This window comes from Podarcis melisellensis (assembly GCF_964234715.1).
Source record: "Podarcis melisellensis genome assembly, chromosome: 4".
Taxonomy (NCBI): domain Eukaryota; kingdom Metazoa; phylum Chordata; class Lepidosauria; order Squamata; family Lacertidae; genus Podarcis; species Podarcis melisellensis.
Window position 1 is genome coordinate 9,431,751 of NC_138531.1, and position 26,404 is coordinate 9,458,154.

General features: G+C 44.5%; 1 protein-coding gene across 8 annotated transcripts in view; it reads right to left on the reverse strand.

The window, feature by feature from the left end:
* The window catches only part of DACH1 (dachshund family transcription factor 1), a 340,125-nt gene extending 327,065 nt beyond the window's left edge, over window positions 1-13,060 (reverse strand). For 4 of the 8 annotated variants that reach the window (XM_081907309.1, XM_081907307.1, XM_081907305.1 and 1 more), the window contains exon 1: window positions 11,687-13,059. In XM_081907309.1, the coding sequence (XP_081763435.1) occupies window positions 11,687-12,408 (722 nt within the window). In that variant the 5' untranslated portion in view covers window positions 12,409-13,059. Of the gene's footprint in view, window positions 1-11,686 lie in introns of all 8 variants that reach the window. The other 4 variants (XM_081907303.1, XM_081907302.1, XM_081907306.1 and 1 more) reach the window with 2 other exon arrangements.
* Between the last annotated feature and the right edge of the window lie 13,344 nt (window positions 13,061-26,404).

The window sequence follows — 26,404 nt, forward strand, 5'->3', positions numbered from 1 at the left end:
CGAGAGTCCGTAAAATATTTATCTCATCAACACAAGTGTAAAGGGTAACACTCATCTATTTGGACCTTGGTGCGAAGAGCAGGGATGGAATACTAGCATAAGAAGAAGACAGTGCCCCCCACCATCAAATAATACGAGGCACCCAGTAAGTCTAATTGTGACTCCATGTGGTCCTTCATTCAGCATTAACCAGCAAGAATGTGTTTTTACACACAACCGAAAAATCTGAGCTCTTCTGAAGCCTCCTGCAGCAATGGTATATGTGCCTATAATTAAAATTAATTTACAAAATAAACTGAAACTTAATTTTCCAACTATTTCTATTGTTTTCTATAAGGTTAAGATAATTAAAAAAGTAATAGTGCCACCTGCAATGAAGAGGGGAAATACTTGAAAAGCAACAGGTGATGCTTTTCTGCTTTGGTACTCTGAAAGACATAACTTTAAACAAGCTCTGTAAAAACCTGGTTTGTTTCCAATCTGAGCGATGGTACTGCACATATGTCAGAGCTGGGTTCTCCTCCAATTATAACGAAGTGTCATAAACAGCATTTGGAACAGACAATATTTGCCATCTTACCCAGCTCTAAGAAAGAAAATGTAGGTGAAGTGAAACCTTTCACAAGACCTAAACCATTGATGCTTACGCCATTGACACTGCGGCATGCACACGCAGGTTTTAAAGTTATAAATATCTGAGGCAGCAAGGAGGGAAAGCGAATCAAATAAGTATCAACTACGTACAAGCAAGGTTATTTTAGCTATTTTGGGCAGATGGTGGTTAAGCAAAAAAGTGGTATTCTGAATATTATGTAAACACAGTATGCTAAGTAATGCTGAACTATATATTCCAACAATGGCTCAAAAACCAAATTATGTTTAGGCATTCACTTGAAGGTGCAATGTTTAAATATGGGGATGAGGGCAGGGCCTGCGCATGTCAGCTCAGACCATGAATTAGAGTAAAACCTTTGTGCATGATCGGGACCCTGTTACATTCAAGTAAGCATGAGAAAATTCACCTACAGACATTCCCTGGTCAACACAGGCAGGTCAGGGACTGAGCAGTAATGACCCATCACACTGGGTGAATGTCATCACAATCTAGCAAAAGATTCCTGGTCCTCAAATACTGTATAGACAAAATATCCTGCCTCTGTATGGCAACAATTACACTCAGCAGCATCCTTCTTTTTGCATGAGACCAGGCACCACCGGACAGAGGGTCTTCTGCATGGCCTTTGACAAGAATGGCTGCATCCACACATAACAATAAGCTATTTAACCATGGTTTGTTCAACAAACCAATAGCTGTCTGATAGACAAGCAAACAAGCCAAACATGTCTTTTGTTTCTAGCTGCTCTCACCTAGCTTGGAGGGGCTGGGGTTGGCAAGCAACCTATGGGTATGTAAGACTGCTATAAAGTATAAACAAACCATGGATTCAACTTTTAAAACAGATTGTAAAAAATATCCATAGTTGGGTTATGAAACACAGCTCTATAGCAGTAAGAACCATCTTGGCTGAGAGCCCTGGAAGACCTGCTTCCTGCCTTGTAGGACTTTCTCCACCTGGCCAGGGAAGGTGGAGCCCTGGATGGCGCCAGCTACAAAAGCTGAGGCTGAACAGATTCTTGGGCTGGGGTATTGTTTGAGAGGGTTTGTAGTGGGGCGCATGATGCGGTTGCTGCTGTTGTTGATGCTTATTTTAGATCTTGTGGTTTATGTGGAAATTGTTCGGTTTGGTTATGCATTTCAATTACTCTTTATGGCTACCTTTGTTATGTTGTAGTGATGTGTTTTTTCATGTTGTAAGCCGCTTTGAGCATAGTTTGAACTGAGGAAAGGCGGCTTACAAATAAAATAATGTATGCATGTATGGGTACATATTTTTAAGCTTTCAAATGTGTAAGTAGGCAAAACTATTCTAACAGCATTTTTAAAATCTTCTCAATTAGAAGCTAATCAAATATATTAACAAATAGGAATGATATTTAGCTATACCTAATTACCATGCCTTTAAATAGTGGCATATCTTTAAAGATACGTGTAACATTTGTCTTTACAAATGTATAATTTTAAGCAAGTATTCTGGCATTCTCTTCAAACATAATTCTGCTTTGGTTTTGACTCTGAGGTATCCAACCCTTGCCAGATATGTTAAATTGTTAGCTGCAGTTGTGGCTTCCTCTTTCTCCTAACACATTACTTAGCGAGTTGTTGTGAATACACAAGTGAACCATAACTCTTGGCAAAGGCTAAGCAGCAAGAGATGTACTAAAGCAAAAGAGCCTCGTTCATTCCTTCAAACTATTATGCTGGTTTTAGCAGCACCAGCCACACCTGCCCCTAAAAGTGCTGAACTGCCTCCGTGTTTCATGGATACTGCCACAGGCCAAATCAGATTAGCATTTAAAGATGGAAAGGGGAAATAAGTTCTGCAACAGAATAACATCACTTCTCTAAAAGAGATGGGTTTTCTCAACAATGTACAACGCAACAGGGAAATTGCATCCAGCTTCTTCACTGGTAAACACTTTTTGCCACTTTAAAATTATGTTTACTACAACAAAAATTATGTCTCCCTTCATTTTCACTAACTTCAAACTTCAACCCTACCCACCGTGTTATTGTTTATTAAATTTCAGTTCATAGCAATGAAGTCTGCAATACTCATTTCCATGGAAATGTTTTATGGAGAATCATACAATGGCCTGTGCTGGAAGGTTTAGCAGAAGCAACAGGGAGTCACACAGAGAGTAACTAAACGACAGAATTTGCTGTGCAGTGGTAGCTGCCAACTTGGATGCCTTTAAAAGCTGGTGGGCCAAGAGTAGCCAACGCGGTGCCCTCCAGATGTTGTTGGACGACTCCCATCACCCCTGACAACTGGCCATGCTGGGGCTGATGGGAGTTGTAGCCCCACCACAGATGAAGAGAACCACAGTGACTACCCCTGCTTTAGACAAGTTCAAGGAAGACATGGCTATCCAGGATGGCTCTGCGCTACCTCCAGGGTGAGAGGCCGTCTCCCTCTGTATGCCAGTTACTGAGGAGCACAATTGAGGCTGTTGGGCTCAAACACTTCTTGCAGACTTCCCATAGGCATCTGGTTAGCCACTGTGAGAAGAGAATGCTGAACCAGATGGGCCTTCGATCTGATCTAGCAGGCTTCTTCTTAAAACTGTGGTCCTTAAAGACAGTGTGTTGAAAAATATTCCACGGACTCCAATGGGATTTAATGTCCCAAATAAAACCAGTGAGAACTGCAAGAGAGTAAACAATTCAAGGATCCCAAATGACAGGTTCAACCTATGCATGCTATTCAAGTTTTACTCAGAGAAGACCTACTGATATTATTAAATGACCCAACTTAGCTGTGTTCACGAATTTCAATGGGTCTACTCTGAGTGAAATCTAGTTGAAGACCATTCCATGTCCCCTTATATTACAGCAAACTCATTTGAAAAGGAATAGTTAATATTAGGTTTGACCAATGCCAGTGAAAGGATATCACAGTCCTGCTAACAAACCATTTAAAAACTTTTGAAAATATTAAAGACACATCATCAGATGAAAGTTACACCATCACTGCAGTTCTGCAATGCTTCACATATGCGTAAAAATCTATTGTTAGCACACACACACAAAAAAACACCTGTCATTTCTAACAGGGCTGGAAATATGGAGCCTGACTGAACCTAGAAAACACGATTACAGTACAATCCGATACATGCCTATTCAGGAGTTAAGTTCCACTGAGTTCAGCGGGACTTACTTGCAGGTACTATATGCATTTATAGCATAGCAGGCTTTTTCACATATTCTCCATTCTTCACAAAATTCATAACAAAGATTACAGCACGGTTGACACAATGTACAGTTAAATAGGAATTAAGTCTAAATTTTACAGGAATGAGTCAGGCTGATGAACAGAAAATGTATCAGTATTATGATATGAGCATTCATTTTAAAAAAAAGAACACTCAAATGAGCATTCATAGGATATAGTCGAGTTCCGTAAACTCACTTTGATAAAACACTGGAGAGAGGGAGGGAGGGAGAAAGAGAAGCTTATTTGTAATAGGCCCTCAAGAAATATCTAGATTTGTTGCCTGGCAGATATTGACTTTTTGTAAATTACTCTTTGTCACATAGGCATGTATTTAGGCAACTTAAAACCTGTCATCAGTTTTTTGTTTTCTCAGCCCACATTATATTGCTGTTTCAGTATGGAAAAGTAGAGATTATTTTTGGAGGGTGAGGATCTGTCCATGAACAGGACTTGCCTGCCAAAGATATGCATGGAAGCATTTTAAAATCACGATTACAATGTAAAGCAGATGAAAAAAGTTATATGCTTTAAATAACTAATGATGAACAAAGCCAATTTGAACATAACATTTGTATCGGCCCTGTGGCTTAAGACTGACAGTTGAATGTTTGAGATTTTGGACTGACTTGTTCCTGTTATTTCTAACTAACTAATTTTCTTGTGTGGAATTCAACATTTCCCCTACATCCTCACCTTCAGAGAGAAATATTTGCATTTTTTTAAAAAACCAGTCTTGCATGTGTGTTCAAGAATCACACTTACCTGACCTAGCCATTGCTATGGTAAGTTTATAAATCAATACAATAGCTCCAAAGAAAATGCAACCAATCTTAGATGATGCAGTTTCTCCACTTCTGTCATACGTTACAAACCATGCATGACACATATGCAACACATTTCAGACAATGAATCAGAGGAATTTTGAGTGATATATTAAAGCACTAACAAAAAAAGGACAAGACCAATATTAAATAGCAGAAAACAAACTTCTGTTGACAGCTATTTCAGAATATATGCCACACAATTTATCCTCACTGATTATGTAGACATTCAAGTAGTGCAAGAATTTACTGCAAAATTATGCAAGGTAAATTCCACATATCGGAGATCTGAATATTTTGATTTCCCACAATCAAAAAACAGGAATAGAACTAAAAGTGTTATTATTTGCCTCAACATTTTAATGCACAAGATTGTTGCATTGTCATTTGCAGTCTACTGCATTTCATATTTGACCTAAATATCAATGGCCTTCAATATCAATAAATCTACATTCATTAGAAGTCAGTATTATTAAATAACTTTTAGTAACACAAGTAGATATCTTGCCCTGTAAAAATATCATGAGATTTACAAATATGAAGTGCAATGTGGCGTTGAGATTTGCATGAGAAGTTAAAACAATAATTTATAAGTAACAAGCAACTGTGTGTCTCTTATTTCTTCTAAATACATTAGGTTGTAGCAGTTTCACAGAATTAAATTTGCTTTTTAAAAATAATAACTGTAAATATAAGCAAGCAATAACTCCCATTTGTATAACAAGCTGATGTCATTATTAATAAATATAGCTATTTCTACTTGCAAAATGATGGCTATAAACCATATAATTTAAGCTAATCACCTGAGTGAGTCAAAAAGGAATTCTGCAACCAAGTCTCTCAAACAAAGAATATTTACATCACTGCAATCTGGTAAGTACAAACTAGGAAAAGACTAAATATCAACGTGAAAATCAAATATCTGATTAACATTATAATCACATACACTTCTCTGTATTCTCCATCCATAAGTGTTGTGCAATACGGGGGGAAATTATATAGCACCTACTGTACTATCAGTTGGATCCAGACTCTCATCCTACTGAGAGTAGAACCCTTGAAATCAATGGGACTTAAGTTTGTTGTCTAACATGAAGTATAAGTGAATAAAATAATTTCAATGGATCTACTTTAAACTCAAGTCTGGATCCAAGCCTACAAGTACTGTAAGGAATTGTGATTTCTATACTCTATATTTTAGAAAGCAAGAGTTTTGAAATCATTATTATCCTTTAAATGCTGCCCTTTAAGGTCTTCGTAAATCTTGGAACACACACAATTTTTAAGCAAGTGTGCTGCAGGATAAAATGCCCATTCCATGAATTATATACATTTGACTGTACTATTTATATAGAGGGGGGATCTAACTTTTAAATAAAAAAGTGGGAAAATTCACTAAAGTGTGTCATGCAGAAAAGAAATATTATCTAATATTGGCTCCTCTTGCATATTTTTTTCCAGCAAAGCTTTGGGAAGACAGACCTATTTGTGTGTGACCTCCTGGTATGCTGTACTCCAAAAGCCATTAGTTCTCATTCCTACAAAAAGAACTTGCGAACGTCACTAGCAATTCTTCACTTTTACTTTGCCTGTCGGTGTACCCATTGAATAGCATCTTGTAAGATCAGCAAAAGGTTAGGGAACAGATCCATATTCACACAGGGCCTCATCCAAAAGCTATGCCAACCAAAGGGTTGCTAAAGATGAAGATGATTATGTTTTAGGAGAAAACACCAAGAGTTCTGAAATGAATTAGTAAATCTAGCAGCCAGAGAATTAAGCCTAGCTGCAAAACATTGGCGTTTCTTTCAGTCATCACTCATGAAAGCTGACAGCCAGCCTCAACCCACGAACTAATTAAATCAGAGAATTTGGATTTAGGAACTTAACTTGTACCGGGGACTGATGGTATCCTTAGGACTGCAATTCTAAACACCCTTGCTTATATAGAGTAAAAGTCCCTTTTGAACTCGGTGGAACATGTTTCCAAGTAAGCCTACTTAGTACTAGGCGGTAAACTGGCTTAAATCTAAGTGCTTTTACCATGTGTGCTCTGTTGACTGATCTGACCATTTGATATTTGCCACCTTCTAGTCTGATTTTTCATCACTGTTTCCTACCTGTTCTGTTGCTGGTCATTTCTTAGTTCCTATACATTTTTAATTGACCAAAGCCAACTCTATTCTGTTCCAATATTATTCAGAATGCACATTATGCATTCATATCATCATCCCTTGCTTACATTAAAAAATAATAATTGTTCTGCCCTTAACAACAGCCTCTGACAGAAACCTAATCTACGGAAAACGATCCTTGCACTATTTTTTGGGACTAAACTACTACGTAGAATCATGCAAGTGTCTAGAGCCAAAGGGCATACAGTTCAGAGGCACATTAAGACAAGAAACTTAATGCCTAGTTGGCATCATGGAAATATTTGTCTAGGAAATACACTGTGATTCAGAAATCTATGTTAAAATGCCATTATTTTTCTAATCCACATCTGTTAATAATATTCAGAAAATAGCCTTATGTCCTTTCTAAAAGAAAGCAATATATTACAGCGCAGACAATTCAGGTAAGTACAAGCACTTTGCGTAAATAAGACGTTGTAAATCAGACACTTTCTTTATAAGCCACATGGCCTCTCTTTTAAAAAAGATGTCGCTTTTCATACAGATAAGTTGATTTAAGTACTTCACAGCAACTGATGACTAATGAATCAAAACTTATTAAGGGAAACCAAATTGGTTTATTATTCACAACAAATTAATAGCTTTTTTGAAATATCATTTGATTAAACAGTATATTAGCCTTGACTAAATGGTTAGTGTCATCAACTCCCTCCAACCACAGCCACCCAAAAAAGATGTTGACCAAGGTTGTCAGTTTGCTGAGATGTGTACATAACAATAACATATTTGCTTTGAAGTTACATTTTATCTCACCCATAAATGTTTGTTTTTTTTACTTAAAAATGTATTTTAGATAACTCAGTGATGAGAGACATCTAGTTTCCAAAAGGAACGTAGATAGGCAGGGAAGTTTGTGTGCAAATGAAAAGTAACAAAAAGCGAGAAATTAATTTAAAAAAAAAAACTGTACCACAAATTGATGAGGCAACCGTTTGCCCTTGAAGTTTTGAAAAATACTGCTTCATTTGTACATGTTTACTGAAGGGTTTTTCAATAAACTTATTTGCTTAGCTTACAGAAGCGACGGTTTATCAGCTTCACTCTTATTGAAATTAATCCTTCGCCATGCTGACTTACAATAAAACAAGCACTCAAAATCACAGAAAGAGGCAGTAAGCCACCTCCTTTTTGGCTGCAATCCTCAGAACACCTCACTGGAACTTGGAGAAAACTTACATAGGATTGTGCTGCTTGTTCCAAAATCATGTTACAGGTATGTGGAAGTCCAGGGACTTGACCCACAAACATATATAGACTCACAAACAATGTTGCTTACACCTGTTAGGCTACAATCCTATGCACACTTTTCTGGAAGTCTTGGAACCCAATGGAGATTACTTCTGAGGAGACATACCCTGGATTGCACTGATAATGTTGTGATGTTTCACTTATGTCTAGGATATTTGATTTAACCAGCTGAGCATTCTAACCTCTCAATTTTTAGTGTAAAAATGGGGGGGGGGTTCCCCTACTGTGCTCTTTGCCTCTCCCTTTAAAAAGTGTCTCTACTATTCTAACTTAATTAAGTGAGGAAGAAAACACAGCCATACGAAGCGCAGTAAAATGACAAGATGAGAAGTCAGAGGAGTTAACTCTAAACGTACTGCTGCATCGTAAAAACCCCCAATATAAGAATAAAATATTAAAGTGTAGAGATTCTACATCTTCAAAGAGGGGAAAGCGTTAACTGGAAACGATTTAGAAAACCTGATCTAAAGTTTCACACGCAGCTGTCTGAAAAAGTCTCAGGATTCTCAGCTGAGAAATCAAGTCTCCCAACCACACTGCTATTCACACACAACTGTTTCCATATTGTTATTTTTTTTGTTTTGAACCGTATCAGGAGTCTCCACCCCAGTTCCAACCCCTGAATCCTAAAACTAACAGAATCAGTGCTAATGCCCTCAGACTTGAACTTTCTGTTCTAAAGGGGTTTGTTATTATCAACAATAGGAATGTCCTCCTTTGACAGATTTCATCCCCCTTCCTTTGCTCCCCCAGCCCCACCCACTCGCCTCTTGTGCCAAGCAAATCCTATCCTCTCTTCTTTCCTCAGTAGAATAATCTCCAGTGGAGGAGAGGGGTATCTTCTTCACTGCCTAATTCCTAAACTCTGAAACAAGGTCGGGTTCTGGGCTATCTGCAGATGTCTAAAGAACAACTGTGGCATGAAAAGTCTGGTGGCGAGAGAAGAGGTAAATGTGCACCTCTAGACAAAATTTATGTAATTACTTCGCACTTGGAAAACTTTTTCTGGTTTAACAGCACTGTCTCTACACAAACACACACACACACACACAGAGGTACCATAGGAAAAGCTTTAAAAAAAAAACTTGTAGGTTCGTGTTGGGCAAACTTCTGCTCATACGACTTTTGAGTCATACAAAGTTTCAACCAGCAAAATAATGAGGAAAGAGAACTGTCTCATTTACGTGCAATTCAAATAATTAGACCCAAAAAATGCACCTACTGGAAATGGATATTTCCCAATTGTTTTCTTCCACAAGTTAACTAAAGACTACAGGGCTATATTAAACAAAACAAATCTGCTAAGAAGAACTAAAAAGACAAGGCCCATCTTACAATCTACCATCCCAAGCATCTTTCCTTTAAGAGAACCTTTAAATTTCCTTTTTATTCAGAAGAGCTAAAGATGTATCAGGGCAAAATGTTCCTGCTTTCTACTACAGAATTTCAGCATGTTTTAGAGATGTTAAACTTGGAAAGAAGGTTTTGTTGTGTGTGCATACATGTGACCATTTAATTGTAGAAGGATAACTCATCTGATCACCAACTCAAGAAACCCACAACTGACTTTTTTCATTTGATTCAGTTATACTGAAACTAGTTTAAAATCAAATCTGAATTTAATACCAATATGCACATTCCAAGTGCACATTCTTTATCTTAAAATTGAATCAGGGCAAAAATATGTGCCACTTTTTATATGGCAGAAACTAATATGAAAATTAGGACTATTTAGACTGTGAACTGAACAACCTGGAGAAACCTTTCTGCCCAATGACCACCTGGCTTGTGGAAAGTAGTTGGCACTTAAGTCTCCAAGTAAGTGGTTTTGCTTAGCATCCTTACATATGTAAAGAGAGAACCCATTATAAATTATAAATAGAATGCTTGCTCCCCATCTATAAATAGAGACATATTATGAGAAAGGCATGTGAATTGTATGATCAGACTCTGGATCATGCTCCCAGGTACTATGCATGCTTAGTGAGAAAATGTGTAAATTAGAAAAATATAGACTTGATTTATATCACACTTTTTCTTGCTGATTTTTTTTCAAATCATGGTGTCTCTATGAGCATTCTTTTGCCCTCATGTTTTAAATTCAGTTCTTCCACTACAGCTCCCTCTTCAGTCAAATCCACTTTGCTACTACAAAGGTCCTTTCTCTATTTCCAACTGCCCAGGGTGTCGTGTCATCAGCTATGTTTGCACAAGCAAAGCAACCTGAAAAAAGTATAGGATGGCAATTGTCTGCAGAAAAAATGGTATTCGCTCAGAGCTTCCCATAAACCTATGCCTATCTGGTGGGTCTTATTCTGAATAAATAAATCACACATCCTAATAACGATGGTTTGTCCAGCGTCACTCAAATTAAGTCTTCACTCTGCATAAGCATGCATCAAAGCAGTACACAAAGTCCTACTTTTTAAAACCTGACTAGAGAGGGTTATTTATTATGTCTAAGTTACTACTTAACTCCTATCAGTCCTTAGCTCAAATCAACACCACAGTTAAATAGTTCTCTGTGTTGTGAAACACTGACATCAGTAAGGCCTGCTTACACTGCCTGTCAGCAGTGCTACTGGTGCTTTTCAAAAGATACTGTACTTATATTTCTAGGCATGGGTGCATAGAATGGGAAAGTGCATATGGGTGCCCTGAAATAAACAAACCCCCACCCACCCACCCCTCGCTCCCTTCTCCTTGCTCTCTAGGATAATCTACTTCTTTACTAGAAAAATGGGCAAAGATCAGGTTGCAAAAATTGAAGAAGATTTGAGGCTTTTAATAAAAGCCTTTACAGTCAGAAGATTAGTAATGTCTTACTGATAAGGATAGGATGAAGTGTTGTCACAGCTTAAAGGACTCAGTTCTGAAACTTTTTGTCAGTGTGTGAAGATTCCCAAGTTCTATTGTGTGCCTTATTTGGAGTCTGCCTTCCTCAACAGCTGCAAACTGGATTGAAAAGGTGCCCTTGTGCAGGTGTCTTGCTTCCCCCACCCAGTGACAACACTTGTGCAATATCTGGGGGCAAGGAACTTGGACTTCCATGCATCTGTTGGAACCCTGGGCATCTGCCAACTAAACACTGGGCCTGTGTGCTCACCTCTATATTAAAAGTGTGTCATCCCTTCCAAAGGAGATTGACAGGGGGGGGCGGGAGACTTCAAAGTGGCAAAGTGGCAAGAAAAGGGTCAGGTTTCCATTTCATTTTAGTAAGGCTCCAATCCTGAGCTTGCTTCCAAGGGATCAGAACTGCACTTCTGCACCCACTTCCCTGGGAGCAAGCCCAAGCGAACTAAAGCGGAGGGTCACTTCCACATAAACCGGTCTGTAAGTCCCGCTGAACTTTTGAGCCAAACATGTTCAGGGCTGAGCTGCACGTGTTTACATGCAGCAGCAGAAGAGGCAGAGATCGCCCTAGAGGCGCTCTGAGCAAGAGTGTGTGTGTGTATTTATTAGAGAGAGGAGCTCGGCGGGGTGTTTTCAGAAGCTGCGCAAAGCGCTCCAGAGGGGCGCACGCTATTTCCCACCCCCCTTTCGCCGCCTTTTCCGCTTTGATTCCGCCTTTTCTGCACGCGCTTACCTTGCGTTGGTGCAGTCGTTGTAGAGGGTCTCGAAATCCTTCCTGGAGATGAGCTTGCAGCGGTTGACGCCGGGCTGGATGGCGCCCAGGCCCCTGAGGATCCGGACCTGCTCCACGTTGCAGACGACGGGCGTGATCTCCAGGCGCTTGAGCTTGGTGTAGACGGTGTGCAAGCCGCCCACCAGGTGCTTGAGGAAGAGGTCGAAGGCCTGAGGCAGGCAGATCAGCTCGCAGCCCTCCACCGTGAACGAGGCCACCTTGGCGCCCCGGAGGTCCACCATCTTGCACTCGTTGTTCTGAGGCGTGTTCTCCACCGGGGAAGGGGTCGAGTACACCGGCTTGCCCGGCACGCCGACGCCGGCAGAGGTGCCCGCGCTGGGCGCAGGCGGGGGGCCGCCCCCGCCGCCCCCTGCGCTGGAGGCTCCTCCGCTAGAAGCGCTGCCGGTGCCCAAGCTGGCGCTGCCATTGCTCTCCCCGCCTCCGTTGCTGGAGGCGGCTGTGGCGGACGCCGCCGCCGCCGCCGCGACGGGCTCCGTCCGGAACAGGCTGGCCGCCCCCGACGAGGCCGCCGCCGCTGCTACCGCCGAGGCCGCTGCGGCCGGCGGGGAGGCGGCCGACGAGGTGCTGGTGCTGGTGGTGGCGGTGCAGGCGGCCGAGGTGGAGATGGGCGGCTGAGGGGGCACCAGCTGCGCCGGCGGGATCAGGGGAGCCGGGGCGGCCATGGCCGCATGAGGCGGCGAGGCGGGAGCAGCAGAAGCCTCAGCCCGACCCCCACCCCCTTCACGGAAAAGTGGGCAGGGGGGGCGCAAAATAAACGGAGAGGAGAACGAGGCGGCAGTTGTGCTTGTTTGTGCGCGGAGGGGGGAAAGGGAGGAAAGTTGGCTGCCTCGCGCGCACCGTGGAGAGGGTTTAAAAAGCCATGTTTGGGGGCGGGAAAAGTGCGCGTGGGGGGCGCAGAAAGAGAGAGAGGAAAGAGGCGCGGGGGGGGGAGCGTCCCGGCAGCAACTGTGAGGAGAAGGAAGGAGAAGTCCGCTTTGGAAAGTGGTGGCGCAGGAGGAGGAGGAGGAGGCGCGCCAGGGGAGAAGGCGGCTCGGTTTGTGGTGCGTCTCTTCTCTCGCTGCTGCTGCTGCTGCTGCTTCTTCTTCTTCTCCGCCCCCGCTCCCCTCTTCCTCACTAGCACCTAGTTTAAAAGAGGAAGGAGGCGGGCTGCCGGTGCGGGGCCGGAGCTGTGAGCCCGCTCTCGCCGGGACGCGGAGCAAAAGGAGGAGGAAGGCGGAGGTGCGCGCGGGAGGCTGGAGCGAAGCGCCGGCTGCTGCTGCTGCTGCTCCCGCGGCTGCCAGCCTCTTCTCCTCGCTTCTCTGGACGTGGACGAGTTGTTGTTGTCACACGGTACAGGGAAAGGGGCGGAGCTCCGGCAACTTGAAATGCCCCTTTGAAGCGCGCCCCAGCCTCTCCCGCACCCGCGCGGCGGCGGGCATTAACCTAAATTATCCAACCAGGAAGCCAAGAGCCAAAGGGAGAGGGAAAGCGAGATGCACGGGGAGATCTCTCCTCCTCCTCCTCTCCAGAAACCGTTAGATTGCATGTTTCATCCCATCAGAGGTGAGCTCTGTAATTTTCCAATTCCCACTCGCCCCCCCCCGCTTTCTCCCGCCCCTCCCCCAACGGTACGCGGGGGTGGGGGGGGAGAAAGAGAAGCAACACGTTTGTCAACACGAGTTTGATGGAGAACACGCTCTAAAATTGACCCCGGGACAAGCGGTTGGTGCAAGGCACGAAGGGCCCAGAAGATTTTAATTTTCTTTAAGTAAGGGGAAAGTAGCGCGCGAAGCAACAGCGCTCCTGTTTCCCTAAGTGTCACTTAGGACTTACTTGCAAAAACAAAACCCCGTTGCAGAAGCGAGGTGGAAGGATCGGAGTGGGGGGGGAATAACATGCTTTCATTTGTACACTCCAGTCCTTTGAAGATAGTAAACAATTGCAGAGAGCGAGTTGCGGGGGGGGGGGGAGGCTGGAAGTTGCATATTTGTTTATTAACGGAGTGGGAAGGGAAGCGTCATAATTACCGCTCCTGTGAGCGCTTTGTTGTGCGAAGGGCTGGGATGAAACGCGAAGCGCATGGAGAAGAAAGAAGGGGATGGAACTACAGATATATATATAGCATTTCCGGGAAATAATAGGCATTTATGGATCAAAGAGCCCAAGGTACTTACATTTAATGCGGTTGAGAAATAACATATGTTGTGGGAAGGGATTCTCAAAGCACAAAAGCTGGCGGGGTAGACATATAGAAGGGGGCAGATGTTCGCCAATAAACTGAACCAGCGAGTCTCTCCCCCCCCCATATCCCCCCCTCTTCCCTTACACCGAGGCGTTTTCAGAAGTACAGAACCTCCGATTTGAATGTGTGCCTGTCACTTTCTTCGCCTGTATTTTGACGGCTCCTCTGTTTGTCTTGTGTCCCTATTATTGCCGCGGGGGGGGGGAGGACAGAAAGGAATTGCCGATCGCTGCTTTGAACTAGAGGTGAAGTAACTTTGCAAACGTTTCCTAAGCGGAGCGAAGTCTACACAGACGGCGCTGTGCCATCAACAGGTAGCACCGCCGCCTGATCCGGGCTGAGATCTCTTTGGAAGGAGCGGCGCCGTGTGTTACTTGAGAGTCAACCTGCGCGGAATCGGACTAGAAGGAAGCCTGCGTGTTTTATATGACTTGCTCTGCCAGGCGCAAACGGGAGTGAGCGATCTGGCGTGCGATGCGCTCAAAACTAAGGCTCTGGCCGGTGAGCCCTTGCTGGTGCTCAGCGGAAAGGCTGCGCACATGCCTGCATCTCGCTCGCCCCATTTATGCGACGGGGGTGGCAAGGGAGCCTTGCGCTTCGCTTGGATCGCGCGCCCTGTCTCGTGGAGACACCTCTCGCTCTTCCACTCTCAAGCAGATCTGGCAGAGCTCTGCGCTTGGAAGCGCGCTGCTGCTGCTTTTGCGCCCTACCTGCAGCCGATGAATGACCGGGGCCCTTGGCCTGCGCTCTTCTGCTTAGTGGAGTCCGCTGGAGTTTTGCCACGCGGGTGGCGAAGCCAATAAGGGCAGAGAAGTAGTGGGGGTGACACCGCTCGGAGCAGTGCCAACCAAGCGCAAAGCCTTCTCTTCCACAAGTCTGAAAGGAGAATCAATACCTTCTCTTAGGGCCCAATTGTTTATGGCTATTAAAAGCGCCACGAGCAGGCTGCGTAGTAAAGAGCTTGCTCTCTGCTAAACAATTTTGGGACCTACTGAGAGGGAGACTCCGCTGAAAAAAAAAGCATTTTCCTGAAGCTGGATGACACATTTTAATAAGCAAAATGTGTAGCTGAAGATGAATCTGTAAAGTTTTGTTTTTTAAAAACTTCCATTTCTAGGAAACATTAGGAAAATAGCCACCCCTCAGGCTTCCCATTTTCAGCTAAGGTTGAAATCATTGAGAGATGCTTGAAAGGTTGTTTTTTCTTATTGGCATAATACTGTACTACTGTTCAAGCAGTGGTTGCAATGTCTTGGCTGGAGGCTGGTTCACTTCACCTGAAAGCATCTAGATTGCATGCTTTCTCATACTGAGAACTCAGGCTCATACCAGCATTTAACATCCTTTTCCTGGTGGGGAGTATGTCCAATACCACATAATGTCACCATGGGTGATTTCAGACTCATGTATAAATTTCATGTATAGGTGTATGTATACTTGCCCAATTTTTGAAATCCCCCCCCCTTTGGGGAGCAGAACATATATAAAGTGTTGGGTTGTACCATGTGTCATTTGAAAATGCACTGGCTCCAACTTATTCCTAAAGTTTGGGCCTACTTCCCATCATACAAAATATGCTACAACAGGGCTGGCTGAATAACCATGGTGACCCATATGCATTTATTCAGAAGTAAAATCTATTGTATTGAATGCGACTTACTCCGAGGTAAGTGAGTTTAGGATCTCAGCCTAAACCACCCCTATGTGACTCCTGGCTCAATATATTGTGAACTGATGCCATTGAAAAGCACTGCATTTGAGATGATTTGAAAGATCTGCCTGTGTTGCTTGATATGTGAAGATTCATTCACACATGCAAAGCACCACTTGAGGCTGCCTGCAGTTATTTTGTGAGGAATATGGAAATATGAACCAGGCCTGTGTGCCTGGTTCATACCTGCATATTCCTCAGTCTGCCTATGTCCGCTTTGCTGCATGGGTTTTGCACACATTTGAGATTCTGTGGCTAACTACAGCTTCCCCAGATAACAAATTTCTGATAGCACAGATAAAAAGTGTGTTCTTTATACTAAGTTGTATTGAAATCAATGTGTCATGCTGATAAATTGGCTTAGGAGTACAAAAGATCTTAAGCAGCAACTGCAGTCTGATTACAGAACCATTTTCTATGTGTATTATTTTATATGTATGTTCCATAATCTTCACTTAAGGACAAATAATTGATTAAAATATCTTGAAGAGGAGACGAGTGGTCCTTTTAAAGTACGTGAGTACCAATAGCAATAAAGTATTTAAATCCATGGGTGTTTTGTAGGCGTTAAATTATTTTGGCTGCTTTCTTTACACCTTTGCATGACAGCAAGTCCAGTGGAATTGAGAACCTGCAATCAGTTTGTATAAGCCTCACCGATTTCACTATGGGAGGTCTACAGTGTTGAGACAATCATTCTGACCTACCTTACAGGGTTGCTGTAAAAGTTAATGGCGTACAGCTCAGTCATACTGTATATATGTTTACTCTAAGCCCTCCTGTGTTCAGGGGGACTTACTTCTGAGTCACAGCCACAGGATTTGAAATGTTGTGAAGGCTGCCCAAGTTCTACACAAGTACAAGGTATTAACTTGTCCTACACAATACTGAAAATCAGTGGTATTTAAGATTTACATCCTGGTCTATTCAATGAATGGAAACACCAGTGTTTGTAACAAGCTTTAGAAAGGAATATTAAATAACAAATATTTAAACATGTGACAGGTGTCTCAAGACAGACACATGGTGTGAAGTGGGCACCTTCGCTTTCCAGGTTAATTAATAAAAGGCGTGTTCTTAAAACATGGGCTGCTGTTTCTAAGGCACCTCTTTTAAAACTTTCTTTAAACTGAAGAAATGGGTCATAATTTCAAGGCTGGAATCTTGGGTATCAAAAGCACAAGGAAAAGCCAAACAAGCTTGCTTTTGCAGTGACAAGACTGTTGACTATAATAGCCGAGCCTGCCTTCATAAAATTAAGACTCTGTATTTGCCTCTTTCTGATTCCAGTGCAGTCATTGGAAAGAAAAGATGTATTTGCCTCAAGGAGTCCACCTGAAGAAATAAATAAATAAATAAATAAATGCTAAAGTATGACTAAAGACGTGAATTTTTGTTGATTGTGGTTGCACATATGTTGTTGAACACCTATGAGGAAGCAAGGGCACTTTAACACAACTCATTCCGAAATATGCATATGCATATAAATAGGATTGCATCGTTCCTTGCAAATAAGTGCCGCAGAAATAAATGGTTCTTACACAGGTTCGGGCACATCAAAGTATCCTGCAGTTGGTGTGAAAGGCTTCTCTCGCGCGCAACCACTGGTGCTTTTTTAATCTGCGCAAAGTGGACACACGTGAATTGCAAGTCCCGAGCCCAGTCACTCTTTCCCTTCCAGGGGCGACTTCTCTTCTCGCTTCACCTTCCTGTTCTCGGAGTGAGTCGAGTAACTTTGGTCTCCAGAGTCCTGAAGCTGCCAAGGGAACACAACCAAGAAATGGAGGAAGAGCCCCAACAAAGCTCTCTTGAAGTGTCATGCGTGGAGTCTGCACTCCTTAGCAAACTACTGGATCGGGGGTGGGAGGGTCGGCCTTGGACACACGGGACCTAAACGCCATTCCCACGACCTTTTGTCCACGGACTTCCAAAACTGGTCCAGTCTCGACGCAACTGTGCGCGTTTAGGACTAAGAGACTAACGCAGCGCAAAACCCACCAAGGACATTGCGTGGCTACGCGGCGCCCCTTAAAACATGGCGAGGCTCATTTATTATTATATCATTATAATTATTGTTACCCATCGGCCCCTTCAAAATAGGGTTCTCCTTCCCTGCTCTCTCCCTCCTCAGCAGGCGCGTCCGCCTTACTCCCAAGTAGCCCAAGTGAGAAGGGAACTTTCTCCGTGTGTGTCAAGTAGGAGACTTATGGTGTTGAAATCAATAAGACTGTTTAAAATTCAAAGACCTGCAAATCGTTCTGTTTGTCCTTTGATAGGGCCTCTGCTGATTAAAATGCGACCAAGAAAGCTTAATTGCTGCACTAATTAAGAAGTCTTTAATTTCTTTCCTGGAATATTGTTTGAAGCTGGGTTTCTCTTCTATTCCTCGCAGCTTGTTCAGGGCAGAATCTCCCCCCCCTCTCCCCCCCACCCTCCATCACTCCCTCTGACCCTTTCGATGAATAAACAATGCGCACTGGAAACAGTCAGATGAATAGATAGTGATCCTAATTTATTACTTTCCAAAACACCTGCTCCAGAGTGCGCTGCTTTACGAAGCCCAGGGGCCGCGGAGCGACGCGTAAGATGCGCATTAGAGGACGCGCGTTAAGTGCTCTAACCGCACCTGAGTGACAGCAGATAAACGGGGGCGCAATTTCCTCCTGTCTCTCTCTCCCCCCACCCCCCCTCCTCACGCCTCTCCAATTTCTTCCTTTCTTTCCTCCTCTGTCGTTAGCGGGGAAGAAATATTTAAGCTCATCAGACGGACGAAAAAATCCTCAGCTTTAGGAAAGGAAAGAGGGAAGACCGAAGCAAGTGGTGGGGGAGATGGGTGCCCCATTCATTACCATATACTTTCTCCCCCTGTTTATTTCGACTCCCCTCCCCTCCTTTCCTGAGAAATACAATGACCCCATTATGCTTCGCCCCCTTCCTCCTGCCTATTGACCGATCTTTACCCAGCCATTTCTCAAAACTGGGGGGACGGACTCATGAATCTTGCCCTGGGATCAATAGCCCTTAAAAAGAGAGCGGATGTATTTATTCCGCGTTCCCAGCGTGAGTCAGAGAGGAGTGCGAGGTTAGGAAGGAAAGAGGCGATGCAACGCCAACCACCGTTTACTCCAGAGTAGCCTCAGTAAGGTAGACCCCCTGCACCGGGCAAAGTGCAAGACAAAGTTGGCATGCAAGTTTCCGGGTTGTCCCACAAGTGGGCACGATCCAGCCAAAGCAACTTGCCTTTCCCACATGCTGCTTCTGTATATTATCAGGGATTCTGCGGGAGGGGCTGGATCGTGTCCCATCTTGAGAAATGGGAGTGTCTGGGCGAGCGGTTTAAACGACTTAACGAGATACCCTGTGGATTGTGAATTAATTGTAGTATTTTTATTTTTAAAAATTGTAATTTTAAAAGATAGGCGCATGTTGTTGTTTTTTAATTTCTTTGCTTCTGATATGTTGAATTCCTGCCTTGCAGGGGGTTGGACTAGATGACCAGGGGAGTCAATCCTGTGTACAATCCTGTGATTCTGTGCGCCTCCTTTGGAGAGCCCGACTCTGCGGAGGCGGCAGCCGCTGGGCTTCGAACTTCTAACACGGCGGTGGTGAACCAAGCCCCGCCTTCCCCTTCTATAAATACACCGAGGCTTCTCGTCGCTGACAGGACGACTAGATAACACGCTTAATACAAATACAAAAGGGCTGGTTGCCATTCAAGGCACGGCAGCTCTCTAATTATGTTTATTCTAATTGAAAGCAAAAAGGTTTGATTTTGCAGGGCGGGGGGGCTGGCGGAGGAGAGATGCCAGGGGAAGAATCTGAAACGACTTTTAGGCTGCTTTGGGTTTATTTTTAGTAAGGGCACCGGGCCCAGTGTGCTTCGCAAGCGTCTCCATCAATCTCCTGCTGAAGGAGAAAATAAATATATATATTATTTAAAAAGAGAGAGAGCTGTTGGGGAGGAAAACTCACATCTCCAACGGAGGCCGTATATAATGCCCCCAGGGGTAAAGGAGAGAGAGAGAGAGAGAGCCCAGTAACAGTGGAGTTTCCAGACTTCACGCAAATCAATTGAAGCCCACTCCTTATGGCCAGACTGCCAGATTGTTATGACTGCGAATTCAGTCGATCAAACAGTGCATTAGCACCACCGCCACAAACAGGCTGGACACAAACAGCATCCGCTTTGGAACAATCGGCGTTATAGATCATTTGAAGCAAACACACACATAAGCAAGCCCGGAGGCCCCAGTGCAAATGCGGATCCTTGGCTCAAACGAAAAGTGGTGCCAAATAAATGCGCAGCGCAATCCTAAGCACCATGTTTAATCTGAAGGGGGTCTCGGTGGGTTTCAATGTCTGATTAGGATTGCAGCCTTAGGCATGGGTTGCAGGGCGGAAAAGCCTCCAGGAGCTGGAGCAGACACGTCGTATTAAAGTTCCGGCAGGCCGGAAACTCCTTGAAGGGGATGTAAACTGCGAATTGGACGTGGCTGAGGGGAGTTCAGTCTTTTCAGCGCCTTTGGTAGCAGGAAGCTTACCGGCCCTTTCAAAGCTCGCAGCTCTCGCCGAGGAGCAAGTTCCTTTGAACTCGGTTGGGCTTCCTCGCGAGTAAGCTTTCCTTAGGCGCGAAGCGGGTTGCTGCGTGGGCGAATCTGGGGAAGCCCAATTCAGAAACGACCCTTCCTCACGTCGAGGCCCTGGTTCCGAGCTCATACAGACGAGCAAACGATTCCGCGGGGTTCATCCTCGCCCGGGTCATTGGTGTCAACTTACAAAGCCGTCAGAAGTCTTTCAGCCACTCATCAATGGCCTGCACGTGTTGGAAGTGGTCGTCTGAATGAGCTCTCCTTTGGCTCTGGTCCTTGAAACTTTTTGCGCGTCGTGTTTAGGAAATCTCCATGCTGCAAGGGATTTGCTCTAAGCTTCCGGCTATTCACCCAGCCTCCCCCCAGCAATCCGCTTCTCTTTGTGGGATTCTGCGGTCCATTCCCCCCCCCCAACTTCTTTCTCCAGCGAACCTTAGACGCTGCGCTTTATGTCAGGGAACTTTATTTTACGCGCGAGAAGCAGCCCGGAGATATTGATCTCCAAGAAAACCTACCCGGTGCGCACCACGCAGCTGCTTCTTGCAGCGTCTGCGCCCTTCCTGCGGTGCAGGACATGCCCGGGACCATCTCTATATGCGACCATCCACGCAGGGAAGCGATGGGGCTGGGCGACGGAGGCGCCGAGCGAGCTTTCCCTCTCCGGAGCGCGCAAGGGCGCGCGGACGGAGGTGCTCGCCGCTGACCAGAGAGGTGCCTTAAGGCGCTCCCTGACGCCGCTCTTTACAGCCGAGAGGGGATTTTTAAACATGCCTCTTTAAAGGGGAAAGTAAAAGGGACATCCCTCGACTCCATAGCGCACACATTCGGCAGATGGCATCAGTTCAGGCTGAGCGGAGAGGGCAGAGATGCGAGGCTTGCATCGCTCTGCGTCTCTTCCGCGATGGCCACGGACTCAAGGATGCCCAACAGGGATGCCACGAGGGGCCGGCGGTCTCCGGCTCCCCCGAGGACAGGAGATGGAGCAGGAAAGATTGCACCGGGGAGCGCGCAAGGGCGGCGTTTCTGGCTCCCTCCCTGCGCTTCGCTCGGCGCGCCAGGGCTGAGAAGTTTGCCGCGGCTCCAGGGCGAGGAAATCCGGACTGGTCCGCGGTTTCTTTCGCCACAGGGGCGGCGCACCCTTGGCCCCGACGCGCCCGCTTCTAATCCACTTATCCTGCTAGTTCATGCCCGACATCCGGATCACACCTCGTTTGGAACGAGGGTCACTTGAAGTCCGTCGGATTTGTGCCCAGTTGCGTTTCAATCTGGGAAGAAACTCGCCTCTCCTTACCCATGGGAATCTTTCAAACGCAAAGCTTTTCCTCCTATTGTTTTTTGCCCCCGTCCCCTTATAAAGGATGTCTCGTTTGCCCCTACTGCAGCGCCAGATTCTTGAGACGCGCACATGCACACCACCGCCTTCTTTTTAAATCCGGAGTAACTCCGGAGTAAAGAGTGTGATTGTAAAGAGTGGAAGCGAGTAATCGCTCCACGCAAAAGACCCTTGGGAGAAACCCTCATTTTCATGCACAGGGGGCAGATCTAGAACGTGTGGTTTAGAGCAACTAATTCATGTTTATTGATCTTAGTAAGATTTAGCTCTTGCAAAGCACCCTAATACGTTTGAAGCTAAAAGGTGAGAAGTTAAGATAAGGAATAGGTATTTTTTTTGGGGGGGGGGGGTGTTAGGGCTCCTTTGCGTTCCGACGGCGCGCAGGTGCATTTGCGCAACTTCAGTTCCATTTGCTTTCCAAGTAAGTGTATTTAGGATCGCAGTCCAGGCCTCTCTTTCTCCTCTCCTGCCTCTTTTGTTTTCCTCCTTCCTTGTCTGACGACGAGGATCACCCTCTCCCCTCCCCCTTGAATGAACCTCAAAGTCTTTTTTAGGAAACAAAACCCCCCACCGCTTTGCAGATCAATCAACTTCCACGGCTCGCCCCCTCCCCCCAAATGACGCAACAGTTTGCGGTGTCTTAATCTGCGGGAAGAAATGTGCTATGGAACTCCAGAGGAAAAAACCAGATTTCTGCCGGGGAAGAATGGCTGGCAGTCAAACGACTGAACTGCTCCGAAGCTAATTGTTTCCCTTCTCAAAACGCGCACTGGGGAGGCTTTTCACCAGGGCTTGCAAAACGCCGCTGCTGCCACATGACAAACGGGAGGAGGGCGGCTTTCAGCTGATGCCCAACATTAACTCAACGTTTTATTTAATAAAAGAGTGCTTCTCCTCGCCGCCACTTCTTCTCCTGCTCCCCACTCCCCTTTAAAAACCTCGTTGGAGAAGTTTCAGACCTGGATAGAGATTTATATTATGAGAGACTTATATAAACCCTTTGCAAAAAAACAAAAAAAGCAAAGCAAAGCGTGGCGGGGGTGGGGTGATGAGAGGTATTGTAATGGAAGTGCTGACACCATCTTAACCATAGCGTTGTAAACGGCTATGCTATAATATCCATTAAGCAGAAAGAAAAATAAGATGGTTGATCAATAATTTATACCCAGAGTACCAACTGCAGACATAATAACTGTAATGTTTGCAAAGCAATCTCTCGCTCTCCAGGCTTTAACAGTAAACTCAAACTAGCCACGCTGTTAATTTCCAATCTCCCCCCTCCCCCTTTTCCCAGCTCCTCTTTTTTTCCAGACGAGAATACAAACAAATTACTTAAAAATTCTATTTTGCTCCTCATTTAGCATGCCTCACATGGGATCCGGGAGCAGGAATTTAATTATGATGTAACTCGGAGTGATTGCAGGGTGAGGCAGAGCTGGGAAGAGGTGGCAGAGCAAGCTAAGGAACTAGGTTGGTGGTGATGGGCACGTTTCTAGTTTTTTAAAAAAGGAGTTTTTTAACAACCACGGCCGGGGGAACCAATGCTCTCCCCGCTCCTGCAACACCCCGCCCGGCGAGGGAGACTCAAATGATGTAAAACCTGCCGGGCTTTGGGTCATCTCGATTCTTTGCAGTTATTCACACATGAAAATGGAGTGACACAGCTCAACTTCAAAGCAAGTCCCTGCGCTGCGCTGGGCTGTATTTTTCTTTTTTTAAAGAGCCACTGTGGAAACACAATACCCCATGGGACGATAAGAATCAGTTTCACAAAACAATACCCATTGCAGTTGAAAGAGAGAGAGAGAGAAGGGGGAGGGGGGAGCTTGGAAAATCAAGCCCTTTTGCTGCTAAGTGGGGGTGGGTGGGGATCTCCCAGCACCCACGCAGAGACGCCATCCGAAGCCCACTTCCTCGCAAGGAAGTCCGGTGGAGTCCAAAGGACACCAGTAGTGTCTTCAGCATTGTACCCTTGTGGTCTGAGCCGCAACCCAAGGAACACTTATAAGGGAGCGAGTTCCATTGAGGTCAGTGTGGTTACTTCCCAGAATAGGAGTGTGACATGTTCAGCTCTACATTGTTTCTTGTCATTTGCACAGAAGCTTAACCAACCATTTCCACTCAGTTATAATGGTGCACCCAAGGCAAAGATATTTGCTTGGAGCAAGCTCCGTTGAAATCACCCAAACTCATGCGCTTAAGGAAAAGCCAGATCTCAAAACACGGGGAATTCTCTTTTACACACAAGAAATTTCCATAGGCTTAATCAGATACGTGGAATTGGCCTGTTGTTGGCTGAATATCCATTTCATGGATAAATTTCATGTGTATTACTCCCCAAGCACACATGCCGGTCATACTTTAAAATAATGGGTGTTTTTACTCAGAGTAGGCCTATTGAAATGAATGGACCCAACTATGACTATCAATGGGGTCTACTGGGGGGGACCTTAATTGGGTTGTATGCAGCACCACTCAAAGCAGACCCATTGAAATTAATGGACCTAAGTTAGTTGTTTTGAATAATTTTTGTGGGTCTGAACTAAGTAAAATAGATACAGCCCATTTACTTGGAAGCAAGAGGGGTTTATACACCCAAGTTAGGGTGCATAGGATTGCAACCTTAGCTGTAAATAAATTAGACTGGAATCCATGGGGCTTAATGTCCCATAAAAACTCTCCTTCATAAGACCGAGGGGTAGGTAGCAAATATTCAGATACCTGGAAGGAAAAGTGTGTTTGAGCTTCTTTCTCAATTTAGGCTACATGTAAATAGGATTTAAAAGCAGAACAGTACGTGGAAGAAGAATTGTGTGTGCATTCTAGCCAATCTAGATTCACCCATCACATTGAAGTCTGATTGGAGCCCAACCTGATTTAAGGCACACACAAGAAAGCTCCCTTTAAAAACTAATGGCTTTGGACTGTGGCTTCAGTTGCAGCTCATTGTTCAAGGGCCGGCCTTTAAACTCATTTGAAATCAATGGGATTTGTGCACACGTAATTGGGCTCTTGATTGAAAGTTTCTTTCTTGCATGTCAAAGAATGGATTTGTCATCTGGGATGGCTGAAAAAAGGAAGCTCTGCCAGAATAAACTCCGCAAAACAAACTTGAAATCATTTGGCGATGATGGGTTCAAAAACTTCAAAAGTTATTGCAGCTTGTCTCTCCATAAAGCCTCTTACTGTTTTGTCTTACTTTTTTTACTCATTTCCTGAGCACTCTTTTTTTTTTTTAAAGCAATGGAATGCAATGACTTTGCTACCCCGAACCTCAAGTTGTAAAATGGTATATTATTCTTTGAACAGTTGCACTTGGAAAGGAACCAGTAATTTATATGAGAAGTGTTTGATTGCTTGCTTATCCAGTGACCCATAACAGCTCAGCTTCTTCCAGAAACGGCAGAAAACAAAAGGCAGTTTAACAGTGGGTATATATACTGAGGCTGCGATCCAAAGGACACGTACTTGGAAGTACTAGGTGCTACTGTAATAAATGGTACTCATTCTCAAGTTAGCATCAAGGGGCCAGACTGAAGCAGTGCAAGCGAACATGATGAAGAGTGCTGCATCTTGTCAGTAATGTAGTTGAGTTGCCTAAAGGAAATAAATGGTAATTGGGGGAGAGTCTAGCAAGCATTTCCAGCACAATTCTATATACATGTTTCCTCCAAAGAAAGCTCAGTGGGCCTTACACTCAATGGGGCATAGGAATGCACTGTGAATCTCTTCACTGAAATGTATTGTATTTGAAAATGCTTCACTTTTGGCTGGTGTGTGCTAAATTTCACCAAAAGGCGTAGTGCTCTTAACAGCCCATTTGTCAGAACTCCCTTGAGTTTAAGTGATGAAGGTTGTGATCCTATACCCATTTACCTGGGAGTAAGACCCATTGACCTCAATAAGCAATGTATAGGATTGCATTAGGTAAAAGGTAAAAGACTCCCGGATGGTTAAGTCCAGTCTAGGGTGACTATGGGGTGTGGCTCTCATCTCGCTTTCAGGTCGAGTGAGCCAGCATTTGTCCACAGACATTATAACATTGCAATCCTATACATATTGACTTGGAAGCAAAGTAGCCAACTGCTAGGGGTCAAGGTCCATTCAGGCCCCCAGCAAAATATCTGAGGGGGCCAGGCTCCACAAAGTTAATGGGCATTGCCATTCAAATGGTGCATGTGCGCCATGTCCTGTGATTAGTTATGTGGGGTAGGGTTTACCTGCCCCACCCCCATTTTTTTTCTCAAGTTGTCACCCCTGCTTGGAAGTAAATCCCACTGTGCTCCAGGGGGCTTAATCCCAGATAACTTTGCACAGGATTGTAGTCTGAGATTTTGACCTTGATGTTATTACCACCATTATTACTCTTAATTTATTTTTATATCCCACTGTTCCCTCAGTAGAAGCTGAAGGCAGTAACAAATAAAATCATAAACTGGTAATCAACATAAAACAATAAGCTATCAACTGAATGACAGCAGGGTGGGAGACAGCAAATTCTCCACAGAGAAGGAATTCCCTAACTGGGGTGCCACCACTGAGAAGGCCCTGCTTCAAGTACCAGTACATAGGCCATGTAGTACATGGGCCATGTCTTGGGTGGGGATACCATAATCAGGGCCTCATCCTTATATCAAAGCATGAGCCTGTAGGTCCTGGGAAGGTGCTCTTTTAAGTACTTGTGCTTCAAGTCATTCAACTCCTTGATTTGCCATGCAAATTAAGACTTCAAGCAACTTACTTCTGAGTAAACACACATTAAGCTGCATGATTATTACTTGGAAACAGAGCAAGTCCGTTGGAA